Source organism: Cannabis sativa, chromosome 2 (assembly GCF_029168945.1).
Source record: "Cannabis sativa cultivar Pink pepper isolate KNU-18-1 chromosome 2, ASM2916894v1, whole genome shotgun sequence".
Lineage (NCBI taxonomy): Eukaryota > Viridiplantae > Streptophyta > Magnoliopsida > Rosales > Cannabaceae > Cannabis > Cannabis sativa.
Genome location: NC_083602.1, coordinates 7551958 through 7571627, shown reverse-complemented (window position 1 = coordinate 7571627; position 19670 = coordinate 7551958). Strand labels below are relative to the sequence as shown.

General features: G+C 33.8%; 2 protein-coding genes across 2 annotated transcripts; one reads left to right on the top strand and one right to left on the bottom strand.

Annotated features, from left to right (window-relative positions):
* The first annotated feature begins 1036 nt into the window (after window positions 1-1036).
* Window positions 1037-2103, top strand: LOC115720611 (NDR1/HIN1-like protein 13). The gene has a single exon (XM_030649772.2). The coding sequence runs from the start codon at window positions 1150-1152 to the stop codon at window positions 1951-1953; it is 804 nt and encodes a 267-aa protein (XP_030505632.2). The 5' UTR covers window positions 1037-1149; the 3' UTR covers window positions 1954-2103.
* Window positions 2104-6282: 4179 nt separating this feature from the next.
* On the bottom strand, window positions 6283-10249 carry LOC115721106 (inositol 1,3,4-trisphosphate 5/6-kinase 4). The gene is made up of 12 exons (XM_030650354.2): window positions 10014-10249; window positions 9869-9904; window positions 9524-9728; window positions 9195-9280; window positions 8996-9064; window positions 8384-8586; window positions 7713-7866; window positions 7474-7587; window positions 7292-7354; window positions 7059-7204; window positions 6776-6929; window positions 6283-6595 (listed from the first exon to the last, which is right to left on the bottom strand). Exons 1-12 carry the CDS (start codon window positions 10140-10142, stop codon window positions 6449-6451), a joined length of 1506 nt encoding a protein of 501 aa, XP_030506214.2. The 5' UTR covers window positions 10143-10249; the 3' UTR covers window positions 6283-6448.
* Window positions 10250-19670: the final 9421 nt, after the last annotated feature.

The window sequence follows — 19670 nt, the reverse complement described above, 5'->3', positions numbered from 1 at the left end:
TAAAACAATTTAACTTAAACTTTAATCTTTAGAATCTGTGGTAGACTTCTTCAACTCTTGTTTCTGTAAGAAACATTATAAAAATTTGAGTTGTTGGGGATACAAATTCAATGTTTGTTAATTAGTGTAGACTTCTCCCGTATATGTACATTGTAAAATGATAATTAAAAAAAAAAAAAACTGAATATCAAACTATGAATTTATAGTATGACATTAAATTAAATTTTTTCATAAAAAAAAATTAAATTTTTTATCAAATGACAGCAGAAATTAAAATACATATTATAAGCTGTTAAAAACTTTTTCTTATTGTGTTTTTATTATAATTACAACATATACACAATAAATTTCATTTTTCTTTCTTAATTAATACCTAAAACTCATCAATAGTTTGTGATTTATGCTATTTTAAATATGTACACCCCAGTCATTATTAATGGAAAGTTTAAATAAGATATTGTATTAATTAGATATTATTTTTTGTGTGTCAAAACTGGCACTTTTTACTCCAAAAAAAAAATCTTCCATCAATTATTATGCATTTATTATTTGATAAAACATTTATTTTACTATTTAAAAAATATATATAAGATGTGCATGCTATTAGCAGCAGATTAGTTTGACGTGCGTTCCACTAAATTGTTTATTTAATTACAACTTTATTCTATATTTGTTAAAAATTCAAAACAAATAAACCTAAAATAAAAATTTGTTAAGATAAATTATAAAAGTATCAAAAAAAAAATTGTTGTTGTTGTTTGATTACATATATGGCCTCATTTTACATGTTTACCTCAACAACAATAAACGTATAAGGGGTATATTAGTAAATTCATAAAAGAGCTACTTTCTCTTAGCTGTCAGTGACTATCCTTTGAACATTTCGCGTAACAATAGCCAATTGACACTCATAACCCTAGTCTTAGAAGCAAAGACTTAAGTGATAAGAAGGGTATTTTAGTACTTTCACGTTCTTAACTTTTTCCATTACGCGGTCTTCCTTTATCTTACTTACGCGGTCTGTCTCTGTTCTTAACAAGAAAAAAGTCTTCACTCTTTTCCTCTCTTCCATTAACACTCGCTCATTTTTCTTGTAGAGAGAAAAACCAAAGAAAAAGCTTCAATTCACTGAGTTTCGATTAAGAATCAATGGCCGATCGAATCCATCCTCGTGACTCGCCTCTTACGATGTCTCCAAACGACTCATCGGAAATGCCTCTGAAACCACTTCCTCCTTTTTCTCCCGAAAAGCCAGTACCACCGCCTGGAACTTACGTCATTCAGATTCCGAAAGATCAAGTCTACCGCGTTCCTCCTCCAGAAAACTCCCGCCGATTTCAGCAATACGCTCGCCGAAAAGCTGGCCGAGGCTGGTGCCGAAGCTGCTTCTGCTGGTTTCTCCTCCTCCTCGCTGTTTTCGTCGTTCTTATCGGCATTACAGGTGCCGTACTCTACCTTGTTTTCAAACCTGAATCGCCTAAATACAACGTCACAAGCTTCGCCATTAAAGGAATCAATGTCTCGTCGCCGACTCCTACGATTTCTCCAGTCATCGATGTTTCCGTTAGAGCTGAAAACCCTAACGATAAGGTTGGAATATACTACGGGAAAGATAGCTCTGCCTCTGTGTACTACTCCGATATCCTGCTCGGTAACGGAGCTATCCCAGCGTTTTATCAGCCGTCGAACAACGTAACGGTGTTAAAGGCAGCGTTAAAGGGGCCAGCGATTGATTTGACGAGTTCCGTTCTGAAGGCGTTAAGAAACGGAGAGAAGAAAGGGAAAGTACCGTTGAAATTGACGGTGGAGGTTCCCGTTAAGCTAAAGCTGGGCTCCGTTAAGACTTGGACACTTTCCGTTAAAGTCCGGTGCGTTGTAACGGTGGATAAGTTAACGACGAAGGCAAAGATTGTTTCTAAGGACTGTGATTACAGTTGGAAACCATGGTGGTGAAAATAGTCCATTTTTTTTTTTACTTTCAAATTCTTTTTTTAATGAATGTGTTATAATAGAGTTTTTTCTTTTTCTTTTATTAGAGATGAAAGTAATTTGATTGTATACTAAAGGACAAAGATTAATTTATTTTGATTCAGTTTTGAATAATTTCATTATGTAATTTGTTATACTTGGCCGTGATGCTTTTAAATATTTATTCATTTTTAAAAATGAGAGACTTGTGTATATTATGAAGTCACCAACCACCCCTAGTACTAGTCTACTGCTACTATTTCAAACTCATAAATCAGCGTGAGGACGGAAAAATGGTCACACACTAATTTAGATTTGGCTTAAATGATTTTTGGATCATTTTTTAAGATTAATCCGTCTAACTTAATTAATAATTAGGTTCACACAACTATCTCGTTAATAATCTATTTAAAATTTTAAAAATTCATAAATATATTAAATATATTGTCTAAAATAAAATTTTAAATTAATGTATTTAAACAATATTTATTTATAGAAAAAATTACAAGATCGAATTATGTAAATCTGTTTATAAACAGTATCAAGAGAGTAGACAACTTAGAAGGTTAGGAATTAACTGTTAGAAGTCGTTAAACTTGTAATTAATTATTTTCAGTTAGTTTTATATTATTGCTTTTACTTTTACACTTACTTGTATATAAAGTTGTGTAACAACTCATTCATTCAATAACATAAATGCATTCTCTTTCCTTTTCACTCTCTCTCAAAAATTTAACATGGTATCAGAGCTATAACAGTTCACAGTTATGGAGCACCAATCGACCTTCAATGGGGGAGCCTCAAGATTGAACTAGGCTCAAGGACAAACTCTTCTCCCAAAATCGTATCATGTGTCGTTTACACATTCTTTATCGATCAAACTAGATAAACATAACTTTCTACCATCGAAACACCAAGTTCTTGCTTCGATCAAAGGAAGTCGACTTCAAAAATTTCTAGATCCAACTCAAACTCTCGCGCGCTTCCTCACTACTGCAGATGAAGAACATAACATATTCAATCTAGAGTTCGAAGATTGGAAACAACAAGACAATCTTCTTGTTTCTTGGCTCTTATCGTCTATGTCCGAGAAAATAACTAATTGCATGATAGGATGTGATACCACATCTCAAATCTAGACAACTCTGAATGAATAATACATAGCGCTTAATGCAGCCAACATTGGAATGTACAAGACTTAGCTCGGAAACACTAAAATAATAGGTTCATTGAATGATTACTTATTGAAGATAAAAAGTATTGTCGATCTTCTTGCCAAAATTGATCACAAGCAGTCGCATCAAGATCATATAGAAGCAATCTTTAATGGATTGCTTGCATATATGATGTGTTTGTGACTTTTGTTACAACCAGAAATGATGCCTATACTGTAGCTAAGGTTAAAGCTCTGATCGTGGCTCAGTCAGTTCGTATTGACAAGAATGCTAAAGTATTGGATATTAGCAAGAGTGAGGTTAATTTTGCTTCCAACAAACCATCTCAGTCCAATTTTCCCTCTCGATCTCAGCACTTTGGCTCTCAAATGCCTTATAGGCCCAATCAAGACCCTCAATATCGTACATATGATAATCCAATGAACACAATGGCGGTCAAGGAAATTTTAACTCAGGGCGTGGCAACAATAATGTCAATGGTCAATTGACGATGAGGCAATCCCAACTACTCTCGACTTGGACAGAAACAATCTTGGAATCAAAAGCCTCAGTGTTAACTCTGCCATAAATTGGGTCATACTGTCATGCAATACTTCTACAGGTTCGATAAAACCTTCAAAGGACATGAATGTTTTAATCAGTTTCCTGTCATAGCCAATCTTGCTGAGATGCAAGCTTGTCTTGCCACACCAGATGCGGTTATGACGACAAGTGGTATCTAGACACTGGAGCTACTCATCAGCTTACACCAAATGGGTCTAATCTTGCTTCAAGCAGTTCCTACATTGGCCAAGAACAAATCTATAAGGAAAATGGCACTGGACTTAACATAGACAACATTGTAACTCCTCTCTAATCTCTCCACTTATCTCTCAAACTCTATCTATCAACAATTTGCTTCATGTTCCTTTGATTACCAAAAACTTGTTAAGTGTCTCTCAATTTGCCTTAAATAATAATGTCTTCTTTGAGTTTCACTCTTTTAATTATTTGGTCAAAGCACCTGATACCAAGAAGATCTTATTGGCTGAGAAGCTTGACAATGGACTATATAAATTCTCTCCCACATAACTCACTCATCTCTCTACCAGTGCTACCTCTAAGCTAAACAATTAATCTGGTTCTTACTGCCCGAGTCATCAATTATCTTCATCAAATTCTAATTTTCATTTATGGAACAGTAGGCTTGGCCAACCTACTAATAAAAATATAAAACTAACTCTCAGTTCTTGCAATATACCAGTTTCAAATAAAACAGATTCTAATTTTCGCCCAACTTGTTGTTTTAGTAAACATCACAAGTTACCTTTCCAATTTTCCACAACTACTTTTCATGAGCCATTACAACATTTGCTTTTTTATTTATGGGGCTTTGCACCCATCAAATCTACAAATAGATATAGATATTATATAAGTCTTGTGAATGCCTATTCTAGGTACACTTGAATTTACATGCTAAGAACTAAGGATGAAGTATTGCCTACTTTCACAAAATTTAAAACTCAAATAGAGTTACAGTTAGGGTTCAAAATTAAAAGCTTGAAATCTAATTGGAGAATTAGAGCCTTTACCAATTTACTGGAACAGTGTGGTATAGTTCACAAATTGGCTTGTCCACATACACATGAGTAAAATGGGTTGGTTGAAAGAAGACATAGGCACATAGTTGAGATAGGTCTCACTCTTTTACCCAAGCATATCTACCTTTGTCCTTTTGGGATGAAGCTTTCAAAACTACAGTGTACCTAATCAATAGAGTGCCCACTGTAACCATACACAATGTGTCTCCTATTGAGAAGCTTTTTCACACTACACTTGATTACACTACGCCAAAAGTTTTTAGTTGCTTATGCTATCCTAATCTAAGACCTTATAAAAAAAAATAAACTCCAATACAGGTCCACCCCATGTGTATTTTTTGGGTACAACATGTCTCATAAGGGCTTCAAATGCATGTCTAAGGAAAACACGCTCCATATTTCTAGGGATGTAGTGTTTAATAAACTTAGTTTTCCATATGTTGAGTCTCTTCATCACAAAATCTCTACTACTTTTCCTTCCCCCTCTTTCGGTGTACCACCTCTGTCATCATTGCTTCAAGTACATAATATTCCACGTGTGCCTCAACCACATGTTCCCAGCGTTTCTCATACTGAACATACTGCACATAAGTCACAGTCCTTGTCAAACAACTTCGATACTTGAAAGGGACTATCAGTGATGGTCTGTTACTGAGACCAACAACTTCAATGGAAATATGTGCTTACTCTAATACAGAGTGGGCCAATTGTGTTGATGATAGAAGATCAACGAGTGGTTATATTGTTTTTCTTAGTGAAAATCTTGTCTCTTGGTCTGCCAAAAAGCAACAAGTTCTTGCTCGATCAAGTACTGAAAGTGAATTTCGAGCTTTAGCTAACACTACATCATAAATAAAATGGCTTGTTCATCTCTTGTCTAAACTTCACATCACTCTTGTTCAATCACCAATCATTTGGGTTGACAACCAAGGTGCTGCAACTCTTGCTACCAATCCAATCTTTCATGCCAGGTCCAAGCATATTGAAATCGATCTCCACTTTGTTAAGGATTAGATTTTAGCCAAAAAAAAAAAACTCTATTCAATATGTTCCAACAGTAGATCAAGTTGCCAATGCACAAAAACACTCTCCACTAATCGATTTCTGTATCTAAAAGGCAAATTAAAAATGGCTTCTACCTTTTTCATTTGAGGGGGTATATTAACCAATAAGTGTAGTTAATTATTGGTTTTAATTGGTTGCGAATTCTATTAATCCTGTTGTAACTAACTTCTTGTTAGTTCTACCTTTTAATTCTTGCTTATAAATAAATGAAGAGGTTCACAATTGTGAACTAAGCTTTTCAGTAATATCTTTCCTCTGTTTTCTCTCTGAGTTTCTCTTCTTCTTTCTGGTTTTGACCATTTACAAAGTGAGCTAGTTAAGCTTGTACAGCCTGTGATGCACATGCATCTAACAATTTCAACTCATCAAGGCAAGTTAAACTTAAATCCTTCTTTGATTATATGATTTACTATCTCTATTCGAATTAAAAACTATGAATTACTTCAAAATCATTATGTAATCTCTTGAAATGAAATAAAACTAAGCATGAAACATGTCCAGCAAAACATAAAAGCCATTCTATTGCGGACTTTGCATGCCTTTATTTTCCCTTGTATTAATATCTCTTTATTACATGTAAAATTACTCGAATCAATCTCCATTATGATTGAGCTAATTATAACAAGAAAATTTTGTCACAAGTATGGAGCCTGATAAGGATTATTGAGCCATCAAAGCGGGTTTTGATTCCCACTTGTTCTTGATGGCATTCCAAAACGCGGGTATGGCAACTTCATCGGGAACTTCTTTGAATGATGGTAAGTAATTCACATCCACAATCACATGATCACCACTGCCTTCATCAATCTGATATTTCAACGTAACCAACAACGCTTAATCCATCAATCCTACCAATTAGTTCGATAATAATAGTTCTAAAATTAAATTTATAAAATGTAAAATATAATGAAACAAAAACTAGTTGCAGAACTTTAGTTTGTCATGCTTGATTCACTCAATTAGGAAAATTGAAAATTTTCAACTTACAACAACATCAAAGCCAAAGATGGTCAGACCAAGATTTTTCATGAGCCACTTTGCAGCTTCTGTAACCAAGTCTTCATCAATGTGCTCATTATTGCCCTTCGAGCTATTACTATCAGAATGAGGGTTCCCAGTTGCAGTGGGAAGAGATTTTAAGCTGTAACAGAAATCATCACAGTTCTGGTATGTAAAATTAATACATACACTCTAGGGCGTACGTAAGGAAAGCCAAAACCAAAAACTAAAACAAATAAAGGAATAAAAGCAAGAGAATGATTAATGTTACCTGTCGAACACTAGAGGTTTGAGATCATGACTACCGAATAATTTTATTAAGATATCTGTGTTTGGCGTAGACTTCTTGACTGCATAAAATACTTTCTCACCCAAGACATAGAATTTATAGAGAATGGATGAATGGTTCACATATTCCTGCAATTCAAAGTATAATTAATTTCTCCAACATGATCGACAATGAAAATAGGACAAATGCTTCAGCATTCTGCAGTTATTGCTCACCTGAATCACTGCTGGAAGAGGAACTTTCAGGTCTTTAAAGTCTTGGTCTTTAAAAACAATTGCCTAATATGTAAAAGCAAAAGTTTCATATTAATGGAAATATATAAAATAGCTATGAATATGGGATTAAATATCTCAAGAAATTCAAGGTTTGTAGAACCAAAAGAATAAGAAAACAGTACCATACTATGAGCAACAGCTACACCACAAGCAACTTGAGGTTTAACTATACATGGAAGAGATAGTTTAGCTTCAGATAGCCTTTGAATGAGAGAAAGTTCCTTATAATCATCAACCTGAATATTTTTTAGCTCCAGCAGTGATTACAGTTGAAAAGAAGTTTCGATAGAGCATTTGTGACTTGGCATAACTTTGTTTCACAGATTTGTAGGATTTACTATTACAGTAATTGAATAACAACCTTAAGAAAATGAGGACCCCTGATTAAATGACCACTTGCACCTTTGAGATTTTCCAGTCCAAGTAAAATATGTTGAATTTTTAGCCGATCCAATACAGGGTAAATATTACTAAGCGGGTCAATCACACAACAGTCTACGTGATGATCCATGTATCTGTTAAAAATAATCAGAAAGAACCACATGACTGAGTAGATTATTAATTTCCCTTTTATATCCCCTTTATACTTGGAATCATTCTTTTCTAGTACTTATGGAAAAATCACCTTTTATCTTGGCAAAACAGCATAGATTAAGCAAAAAGAGATTAAAATGAAAGCAAAGAGTCACATAAACAAGAAGCTAAAAACCCTTCCACCCATGACTAAACCTTTGACCACATAATAGTACAATAGAAATATAATATATTCGGAAGAGCCCTTAAAAGTAATATAAATCCAGTTCTTAATACCCCCAATTACATAATTTCTAGTCATAGATATGTAAAATCATTCAGAGATACGTGTGTCCATTAGCCAATGAAAATGTAAATTAAACTCTTTGGTTTTAGCATGTTGATCTTCTTTGAACGCAAAATGTTTAGAGAGAACTAAGTCAAGAGAAATATTATGAACTTCTAAGTTGTTGCTTCTGTTTTTATTGCATCAACTGTATTATATGATTCTAAACTTACCTTTTCAGTTCCTCCATGCCAGTGGTGTAAGTTATTTTGTTTAGAAATTCTGCAGAGTCGCTCAATTCAACAGATACGATTTCATCCGTTGCTTTATGAAGAATCAAATCAGCTTCTTGCAGTTGAGGTGTAAGAGGAAGGTCAAATGTTAGGGGAAAGAACATTAACCCATTATGAGTAGGATACATAGGGAATGCACCCCTCTGCAAAAATTAAGATACAAAAGCTTCAGAACGCAATGAAACAATAATTTCAAATATTTATAAAACTTTAAGTAAGACCACTGAAGAAGTATCAGGTCAAAACAAGGCGTCTAGGAACCCCGAAACAGAAAAGGAGATCTAGAAATCCCTCTGTATGATATATTTTTCACATAGAAACAATCTGCAAATCTACAACATCCCAAAAAAGTTCGAAACAAGAAAAAAAAAAGGAATAAGACAAAAAAAAAATGTTGAAATAATTTCAACATCAACTAGGCGCATCCTTTATTCTAGTCTAGAGCATCACAAATCACAATACTATCATTGAAAATTATAATTCTCTTTCTTTGAACCCTTAACATGAACTTCATGTGGTACCATTAAGCTTCATTGCTGTTCAAAATCTTACCTTAGCAAAATCTTCTTCGCGTGAAGGCTTCATAATATAACCTACTGTCACAACATTGTCTCCAACTGCCTGCTTGCCAATCAAAACACATATTCATAATAACACACATTTTGAAGGTGATAATTTTGTTGCCCAAGTAAGAAATTCATTTTATAATTACATTACCAAAACAAGAGGTTTGCATCAAAACCCTTCTAACCTTTTTATTAAGGCGGCAAATAGTCAAAGGCAATTCCTCCAATTTGTTGATATTATAAATGCTTGAAGCATCACATGGGCTGGCACCTACAGCAGGTGAAAGAAAAACAATGTGATGTATTACTACTAATTCAAATCATTGAGAGTAAAAGCTATTAAGTAGTTAACTGATAAGGAAAAACATACTTCCCAATTCAAACAGATAGGAATTAGATTTCATGGAATCAGCATTCATTTTTGTGAATTTTCAACATTTAAACAGGAGTCGCCAAAATGGATAAGTTTCCTAATTCAAATCTGAACAATTCAAAACATGTCTATAAAACTTACTTAAAGCAACGATCTGCCAATTACAGTTAGGGGGTTTATTGAAGAGTTCCTTGTCATCATCAGAGAGCAGGAGCAAAATAGTTCCTCTAACATGATTCCAAGCAAGCATAATATCGTTGATAGCATCTTCTAGTGAAGATGAAGATGGGTCCAATGAAAAGCAATCCATGGAGTAGAGTGCTGCCATCTTTTTAAGCAGATTGATCTAAGCAAGCCACACAACATGAATTTTTAATATCATCACAATTGTATCAATGCATGTTCAATCACTGTGAGATGAAATACAAGAGGAGAAAGAAACCACTTCGAAGAAGCACAGAAAAGAGCCAATTAGACAAGTAGTACCTTGTGAGATGAAATACCCGGTCCATGAGAAATTGCCTGGAAATTAAATAACAATAGGGCATTAAGGAAGAAGAAGAAGAAGAAGAAGAAGAAGAAGAAGAAGAAGAAAATAAGAGAATCAATAGAGAGAAAGAAGAAGAAGCACCGTAGGGATGGCAGAATGGCGGAGCTTACGGAGGAGGGAGTCAGCGGCTGGGTTGGCAATGTCATCATGGAAAAGCAGAGAGTGATGGAATATGACTCCGCCTATTACACCACCATTTGCACCCTCCATCTCTCTCTCTCTCTCTCTCTGAAACTGAAGTAAAGTAGTGACAGACACAGAAGAAGAAATGAAATGGAAAAGAAAGAAGCCAAAGCCTTCCCACACTACTACTACCCTTTTCATTATTTATTTTTCTTTTTTTTTTGCTGAAACATTATTTATTTTTCTTGCAATGAACACTTATTATTTTATGGGGTAAATACTATTTTGGACGGTGTGTTTTACAAAAATTATCAATTGAAATCTCTAAATAAATTTTCTGTTTTGTTAAATGGTAAAAATAGGACTCTCAATTTTCAATAATTTTATTTTTTTTAATATAATCAATTTTAAGACAATTTTTAACACGAACAGATACAGAAAATGTAATTAGTTTTGTCATAACATCTTTAAATCGAATTATTATTAAGTTTTATTTTGACAAAAAATCAATTCATGATCCTATTTGTACAATTTTAGAAAGAATAATTAGCAAATTTGCTCCCTGAACTTATGTCACTACCGAGTTGTGGCCCCTATAAGGGCTGTTGAAAAATTTCCCTAATATATAACCAGTATATTATTATACCCCTTCTGTTGGGTTTTTTAACAGACCCCCGTTTGTTTGCTGATGTGGCACAAGAAAATCTGAGGTGGCATAGTAATTTGATGGTAGTTGAAAGTTTATTAATACCCTTACCTAACAAAAAGGATTTAATTAGAAAATAATAATAATAAAAAATAACAGAAAATAGGAACCCTAATATCCTCACGATCTTCTTCTTCTTCTCTCGCCACTTTCGGTTTTTTTTTTTTTTTTGCCTTCAAAATTTTTTTTCTCTGTTCATATTTGCTTAATCCCACAACAAATCATCTTTAGTTTAGGTAATGTCTTCTTCCAGTAACTTATACAAAAGTAGAAGGAGATTCGTAGAAGGGGGTGAATGGATTCCACCCGAATGTAAGTGTAGAATGAAATGTGTTGAACGTACATCGTGGGCTGAAGGAAATCATGGTAGAAGATTTTGTGGGTGTCCTAGATACAAGGTGTGTACTAAATTATGTGATAATCAATTTTTTTTTCTGGTATCATGATTTGCTTATGCACTTATTTTACCAGCTAGCTCACTTGATGTTTGTTTTATTTTTTTATAGAATAATGATGAAGTTGGGTGTCGTTTTTTAAAATAGATAGACCCTCCACCACCAAAAAGTGAATTTTATTTAATAAGAAGGATGGAGGAGCTTGAAGAGAAAGTGAAGATTTTATCTAAAATTATTCAGAGAAGGGATGATGAAATTGACAGCTTGATGAAGTTTAGAAAAGTGTTCAATGTGGCTCTATTTGTTTTTGTTTTAATGGTGGCAGTATTATTGTTCTATTATGTGTAAGTTTAGTTATATATGTGTAAGTTTAGTTGTATATGTTTGGAGCCACATTTGGTTTTTTGAGCTTCATTTTATGTGTAAATTCAATATTGAATATGAATGAAAATGTTGTTATGAATTTGAGAATGTAAAAACTCAGTGATAGACACATTTGATTCATGATTTTGGGTATGTGAGAATTACTTAATTTTATTAATCAATATAATTTGGGGTATCTAATTTTCAGGTCTTAGTGGAAATAAAATATTAATTTTCAAACTCAGTGAAAATTTATTTTGTTTTGAAGGAATAAACCTTATTATTTTGAGATGGTGAATAGTGTTTTACATTATTCAACACACCAAAATCAAGACAATATATAAAGCTAATACTGAAAATAGTTTCCAAATACATGACAAATATCATGTTGAATTCATTACAACTTTAGTTTCTAACTTCAAAAATCCAGAAGCTATCACTTGAAAACACCAGAAGTTATCACTTCCAAACACATTACAACTCTTGATAGCTATACCCAAAAAATAAAAAATAAAAACACTCCCAACTACCACTGGGTATCAGTACATATTCTCCAAAATTAGTTTCTACCTTCAAAATACCAAAAGCCATTACCAGCAAAATACATGACAACTCTTCATATCTATATCCAAAAAAGAAAAAGCATTCCCAACTACCACCAGCAGCAGCTATCAGTAAATATTTGGGATTAACTTAACACTAAAACAATCTGGTTTGTCAATAGCAGCTGTTAGATATCAACAACTATCCAAAATGTAGCTATTGAAAGTCAAAATACTGCCAAAAATATCTAACAACAACAAAATGATGGTCCTTCTATTCCATTACTGAGGGGGTAGCATGAATTCTGAAGATGGTGTAAATGTTGTTTGCTACCATGATAAGTAATCAATATTAGTGCTCAGTAAGAATTGTAGGCATCAGAGTAGTTGCTGCCATGATTAATTTGACAAGTTACAGGTTTTTAAAATGTACCTCAGCTTGTGTAGTTGCTGGCTGCAATGAACTATCCCTATTTGTAGAGCTCACATATTGGTTTATTTCTGGGTTAACATTCCTAGAGTACTCCCCAGGGTCTGCTGGTGCTTCATTTTCCTACAAGCAAAATGATACATTACATGATACATTGAATAACAGCCACAACAGAATTTATAACACAAAACAACCATAACAGAATTTATAACACACAATAATCATAAATATACATTGTTCTTGTTGTTTTTGCTGCAAGTCCTAAAATTATGGCCCTGTAAACCACAACCAGAACACCTCATTCTATGGAATCTCCTTCTCAGCCTCTTTGCTCCTGGTGGAGCAATTTCATCTAATTCAAGCCTCCTATTTTTCTTTGGTCATCCAGGTTGTATTTTGCCTTCAGGTTTCACCATTACCAACTTCCCACTCCTTGGCCACTCTTCTTGACTCCTAATAGGGTAAATTTGTTGTGAGTATGCTTTCATGTCTGCTAGACCAGATTGCAGCAACAACATGGCTACAAGGTATTCCATTCAGTTCCCATTTTCTGCAAGAACAGACCCATCGTGCCAAATCAACAGAAAACATGCCCCCATACATATTCTCCACTTGGTACAACCCATTACTAGAACTAACAGGCAAGTGACCCCCTGCATCTACTTTGTTTTTTTCCAATTGTTCTGATATTTTTGGTGCAATATTGGACTGTCACATCACCACTAAATTTCTATTTTTGTTCATTCTTTCCATCAAGTACATTCTAATCTTCTCAAGCATAATGAGAATAGGTCGATCCCTAGCAGTCAATATAGATTTGGTACCATTGAATCCTTCACACATATTATTACAAAGTATGTCACACTTAGGAGTAACCCTAAAGTGTGCTCGACTCCAATGGTGTGGCCCTGCTACCATTAACCATTTGAAGGCTTCCTCATCCAACACTTTAATCTCCTCCATCACTGCTTCAAATTTTCTCACAGTATCACTTTTGGCAGCTTTCCATAGCAGATTCTTCAAGGTTTTATCTTTGAACACCTTGATGAAATTCTTCTCAAGATGTCTAACACAATGTCTGTGCTCTGCCTCTGGTATTCCATCTCCCCACAAACCCTTCAATGCTTGCTCTAACCCTTTCTGTTTATCTGTGATAAAGCTCCAATGCAGTGAGTTTTCAATTTTCAAATCATCCCTGAAAAGGTTGACAAACCATGACCAAGTGTCCTTGTTTTCTATCTCTACTACAGCAAAAGCAACATGGTACATTTGGTTATTTCCATCAATACCAACTGTTGTCAATAATTGTCCTGGATGTACCCCTTTTATATGGCAACCATCCAACCCAACTACTGGCCTGCATCCTTCATTGAACCCCTGTTTCAATCCACCATAGCATATGTACATCTTCTTGAACCGAGGCTTGCCATCTTCTGTTGTGTCAGTTAGGATTTCAACTGTTGAACCCTTATTAGTCCACTTGATCTCCTCGGCATAATCCCAGAGAGCATTATATTGTTCTTCATAACTCCCTTCTATAGTCTTACTTGCAAACGTCCTAGCTCAGTATGCTTTATCTCTTGATATTTTCAATGTGTGATCTTTACCCACTTTTAGTTGGAATGAAGAAATGCCCCACTTGTCATGCATTTTGAACTCATCTAAGTACTTCTTACCAAGCCATTTTCCTGTGGCAAATCTATTGGTGTTGATTCTTGGGCATTGGTGTGTTTCATTAAAGGTTTTCACTACAAATGTTGGTGTATCATCTATTTTAAACGCATACAGCTCCCATGAACAATTGACACCACCACATTTAGCCCTAACCCGAGTTGGCTCATTCTTCTTGAAGAAGATGTCCTTCCCATTTTGAATAGCATACTCTCTCACAACATCTTTGAATTGTGACCCTAATTGAAATACCAATCTTTTCTCAAACTTCACTTTCACCATGTCAACATCAGGTCTGAACTCAGGTAAATGGGGCATTCGAGCTCTTTTGGACTTCCTTTTCCTTGTATGAAACTCATTAGTCTCCTCAATTTCTGATTCAATGTCAGATGAACTTGATTCAAAAACAATTTTTTCACCATCAGATTCAACAACCACCTCATCTACATCAAAGTCTACATGCCTTTTCCCTTCTCTTTGTCTATTGGCATCATTAGTCTCCTCCTCCTCCTCCTCCTCATCCATTATGTAATCTGGATCACCATCATCTTCACTCTCTTCATTTTTTGGCCCATTGTTTGCCTCAAAAGTTCCTGCATTCTCAGCATCAACATCATTATTTTCATTCAATTCTTCATCATAATCACTCTCTTCACCATTCCCCATCCCAAAAGTGTCAAATACTTCCATTGCAGCAGCAACAAAGTCATCATCCCGAGCAATTTTTTCAGCTTCATGTTCACCATTAATCTCCTTATTTTCAAGCCTAACTGCTTCAGTTGTAACATCCCCTATTTCAGCTTCAAAACAAGGTAAAAATTCTTCCAAACTAGTACCAATCTCATCAGTTTTAGGCCCAACTAGTTCACCACCAACAACCCCCATTTCAGCTTCCAAACCCGTACCAATCTCCTCAGCTGTAGGCCCAACTGGTTCACCACTAACAACCCCATTTTCAGCTTCCAAAGCAGAACCAATCTCCACAGTTGTAGGCCCAACTGGTTCACCACTAACAGCCCCTTTTTCAGCTTCCAAAGCAGAACCAATCTCCTCAGTTGTAGGCCCAACTGGTTCACCACTAACAACCCCTTTTTCAGCTTCCAAAGCAGAACTAATATCCTCAGTTGTAGGCCTAACTGGTTCACCACTAGCAGCCCATTTTTTAGCTTCCAAATCAGAACCAATATCCTCATTTGTAGCACCTAAGTCATCATCCATAACAGGCCCATCTTGTGTGACCTTCCCCTCACCCAAATCAGGCCCACCATTATCAATTTGACCATCCAAAACAGGGCCTTGTGTGACAGCTCCATTTCCCAAATCAACCCCATCTTGTGTAAGATTCCCTGTTTCATTAGTAGGTGACACAACTTCCTCAACCGTATAACATTCAACCATATGAGACTTTTTAATTGATGCCCCAAACTTCTTCCATAATTCACCATTACTAGTTACACACTCAACAACATCACTATCTGCCCACTTAAAGAAAAACTTCAATGCCATCCAATTTTTGTGACCCACATCCCTAGCTATGGCAAACAGTTCATTCATACTAATAGTTTCTAATAAATAAAAATGTATATAGTGAGTTTTCCCACCTAGGTAAGAGGGGTTGTTACCTATATCCACTAATTTTCCTTTGACATGATACTTTAGGGTGAAAGCATTTGATGTTGGACCTGCGCAGTAAACAAATTGATATACAAATATTAGTTTAATGTACCCAATACTATTTAAAGCATTGAACAACAACAAAGTAAAAAAAACAAAACCCCATAACCCGATACAAGTATACCCCACAAACCCTTTGGACCCAATTCAAGATTCCAAAACACTTTAACACAATAACTCACATGTGTTCTCTGACCATAACCAAACAAACAAAATAAAATGACTAAAAACCCCATTTCTTACATGTATAAAAACTAGTACAAACGGGGTTTTATAAAAAGCATATATTTTCTTGAATTTTTAGCATTGTTTCAGACATTCAATATCAAAAGTGTTTCAGAAAGAAGAACAAAAAAGAAGAAAAAGAAAACACGAAGCTTACCGTAAAAGGGGACAGCGATCCCTAACCGCTCTGGTGCCGGCCTCGGGTACCCTCTCTTCTTCCTCGAGGAAGAAACCCTTTTCTTTCCCATTCAAATTTATTGCACAATCGTCACTTGTATCAGATTTTGCCCTAAATTGTGAGTGTTTGTTCGTTTTTTTTTTTTTTTGAAACAGGTCAGTGAGTGTTTGTTTCTTTACAGGGGAGACTTAATGGGGTTTATTAGAATTTTAGGCTTTTATTCAACAACGGTTATTTTTTTTAATTTCTTCCCTTTTCATAGTTTGTTATTTAAAAAAATAATAATTATACAAAAAGAAAGGGATCCCGTTATTTTTCCCTCCAACCTGAGTCAATTACAATTTTAACCTTTAATCTTATGCCACATCAGCAAATAAACGGGGGTCTGTTAAAAAATCCAACAGAAGGGGTACAATAATATACTGGTTGTATATTAGGGAGATTTTTTAACAACCCTTATATTTTAGGGGCCACAACTCGGTAGTGACATAAGTTCAGGGAGCAAATTTGCTAATTATTCTTTTAGAAAATATAAGGTCTATTTTATCGTTTAATAGCACAGAGGGTCTAATTGGTAACTTTTATAAAATACAGGGTCTAAAATAGTATTTACCCTATTTTATAAAATTTAATACTAAAAAATAATAAAAATAATTAAATATTTAATTTTATATAATTTAATTTAATATAATTATTATAAAATATTACTAATCATTTACAATGCACTACTTCATGAACAAGTGAGAGAGCCAACAACATTTTTTAGTGGAGCAAAAAAAGATTATTAAAAAAGTATTGATAAAAAAAATAATTTTTATAGACATTAAAATAAAAATATGTGAATATAAAAATAAAAATTGTAAACTTAATTGGGATAAAAATATAATTATTTAAGATAAAAAATAGAATTATATTGGATTCCTTCCTACCAAATGCAATCTTACTAATAGGTATGTCTCCTTTTTCAATTAAAAACAACTCATTCATCATACTTTATGGGGTTGTTCTTCGCTTTCTTTTTGCTGGAAGCTATGTGATAACTGATGATCAATTGGGTAATCATCCTTTGATGATATGTGTTGTTTTCTTTGAGTCCATTAATATGCTTTCAGTGCATCAAATTGAATTGATCATCGATTCAGGCGAAATAAACTAGTGCATAACAATATTCTATTTCCTCTTAATTTGGTTGTTACTGTTGGAATTTTATGCCCTAAATAAAATTCAATTTCATTATAATTTTATTTATTTTTAATAAAGATCAAAAATCATATTTTGATATTGTTAGATGCTTTGTTCACATATTTTATACGTGATTGTATGCTTAATATATAAGTTCTATCACATCTTGAACATAGAGTTATTCACAATTATAGTGATTTTGTCACAGTGAAAAGTAATTGTAATTATATGTTTCAATATAAACTCTGACAATTTATTAGTGCATTGAATTTATATTGATGTGATAATCATCGATAAGGTTTACTTACACTTAGATAAGTAGAATGTCTTTTTGAAGACATTAGTAAAGTAAACTAGCATCAGATGTATCGGTTATATAGTGGACTGGATAGATATTGACAGTAGAAATTACATTATAACTTATCATTATATCTTTTCTAAGTTAATATCACTTAGTTGATCATAGATCATTTGATCTAATATTGAAATGGTTAAGCTCTAACTTAAATGTATTGTGCAAGTTCTTTAACTTGTTCGTTACAGCTTACATGTAGGCTAATACTTACATCTTGAAAACTCATTAGTGCAATTAAGTGAGAGTTTTAATCATAGATATGGACATCTATAGCTTCTATAACTACTTAGAAGTGAAACGATAGTACCTTAGAGCTTGACTTAAAGCGATAAATGATAAAGCACTCATTTCGATAATTATATTAGTTTCTTGAAATATCATTTAGAAGTATCTAAGTGTTTTAAGGATAAAATACATTAAAAGATAAAACGGTAATTTTGTCCCTACTCAACGCAAACCGTCTATAGAATATCAATGATTGTTGTGATTGAAATAATAGATAATTTATAGTGTATCTATATTTGGTATATAGAGCGTCTATGTAATTAGGAGTGCAGTTTTGAATTTATAGTTGAATTAGGAAGAGTTAATAAATTAAGAAATTTACTCGATAAATGCTTATTAGGAGCTTGGTCACATAGGTCCATGGTCCCCGCATTGTCTGAAATAATACCATCTTGTAGACTCAATTAATTGATTTAATAAGCAAATTGACTATGTCTTATTTGAAAATTTTTACTAAGTTTGGACAATTTTGAGAAAAAAAAATATGTGTTTATTTATTAATTAGTACACTTTGTGGGTCTAATTAATAAATATATTTAAATTGTATTTTATTTAATAATTATTAAAATAAAATTGGTATTTAAATAATTAGATTAGACAAGTGGTAAAATAGAGAAAGACACATTCTTTTATTTAAATGAAATAAAGTGGCAAACATCTAACTCTAAACCACATTAGTGATCTCGGGTAGAGGATTGATTTGAGCCCAAGTCTTCTATTTCAACTCATCTCATTGTAAACCTAGCCCTATGTGAATGCCTATATAAAGAAAGTGATGAGAAGAAAAATCCAACCTAAGTTTTCAATGTGAGACAACTATTTCTCTTCTTTCTTTATTATTTTTGAAAGTCATTAAATTCTCTAAATATTTGTTCCAAATGTGTTTTGAGTATCAACCCATACTATTCAAGTTGATACTCAAGCCTTTGTGAAAGATTGTGATGAACACAATCGAAGGAGGAGAATATCCATGTTCAAATTTTGATAATATTTTGCTATAAACAGAAATCAAGGGTTAGAGATCTGAACAGAATGAGACATAATATTTTGATGTACCCAATGTAAGAATTTCTTAATATTTTCTATATTAGGGTGTTAGATTAGTTATAATCCAACATACATGAGTAGTAAATTAAGACATTGGTAAAAGATTTTCCAACAGTTACATGGGCTCGTGATTTTTTTTTTTTTTTTTTTGAGTTTCAACAGGATGATTCTCGCACTGGTGGTGAGGTGATTCCTAGGATGAATGGCGTGGCTCGGAATGGTTACCACCACATTAAGGTATAACCAAAGATATTTGTTGATGCAATTCTTTATTTCGAGTCTGGTCTTTGTGGTTTAGGGATGGTGGCTCGTAATGACAGAGGAGATGTGGTAGCGTCGGCAATTTGGCACTTGTTGGGTGGTTTTTTGCCTGAACTGACTAAGATTTTGGCGTTACAAAATGCAGCAATTTAGTATCGATTATTGGGTTTTGCTAGCATTCACTTTGAGCCCGATTGTTTAAGTGCGATCGCTAAGTTTAATAATCATGTTTTGTTAGTTTCTTCATTGGGTTTAATTGAATGATTTTAGGCATATGTTTTTCCCTTTTGATTTTCCTTGT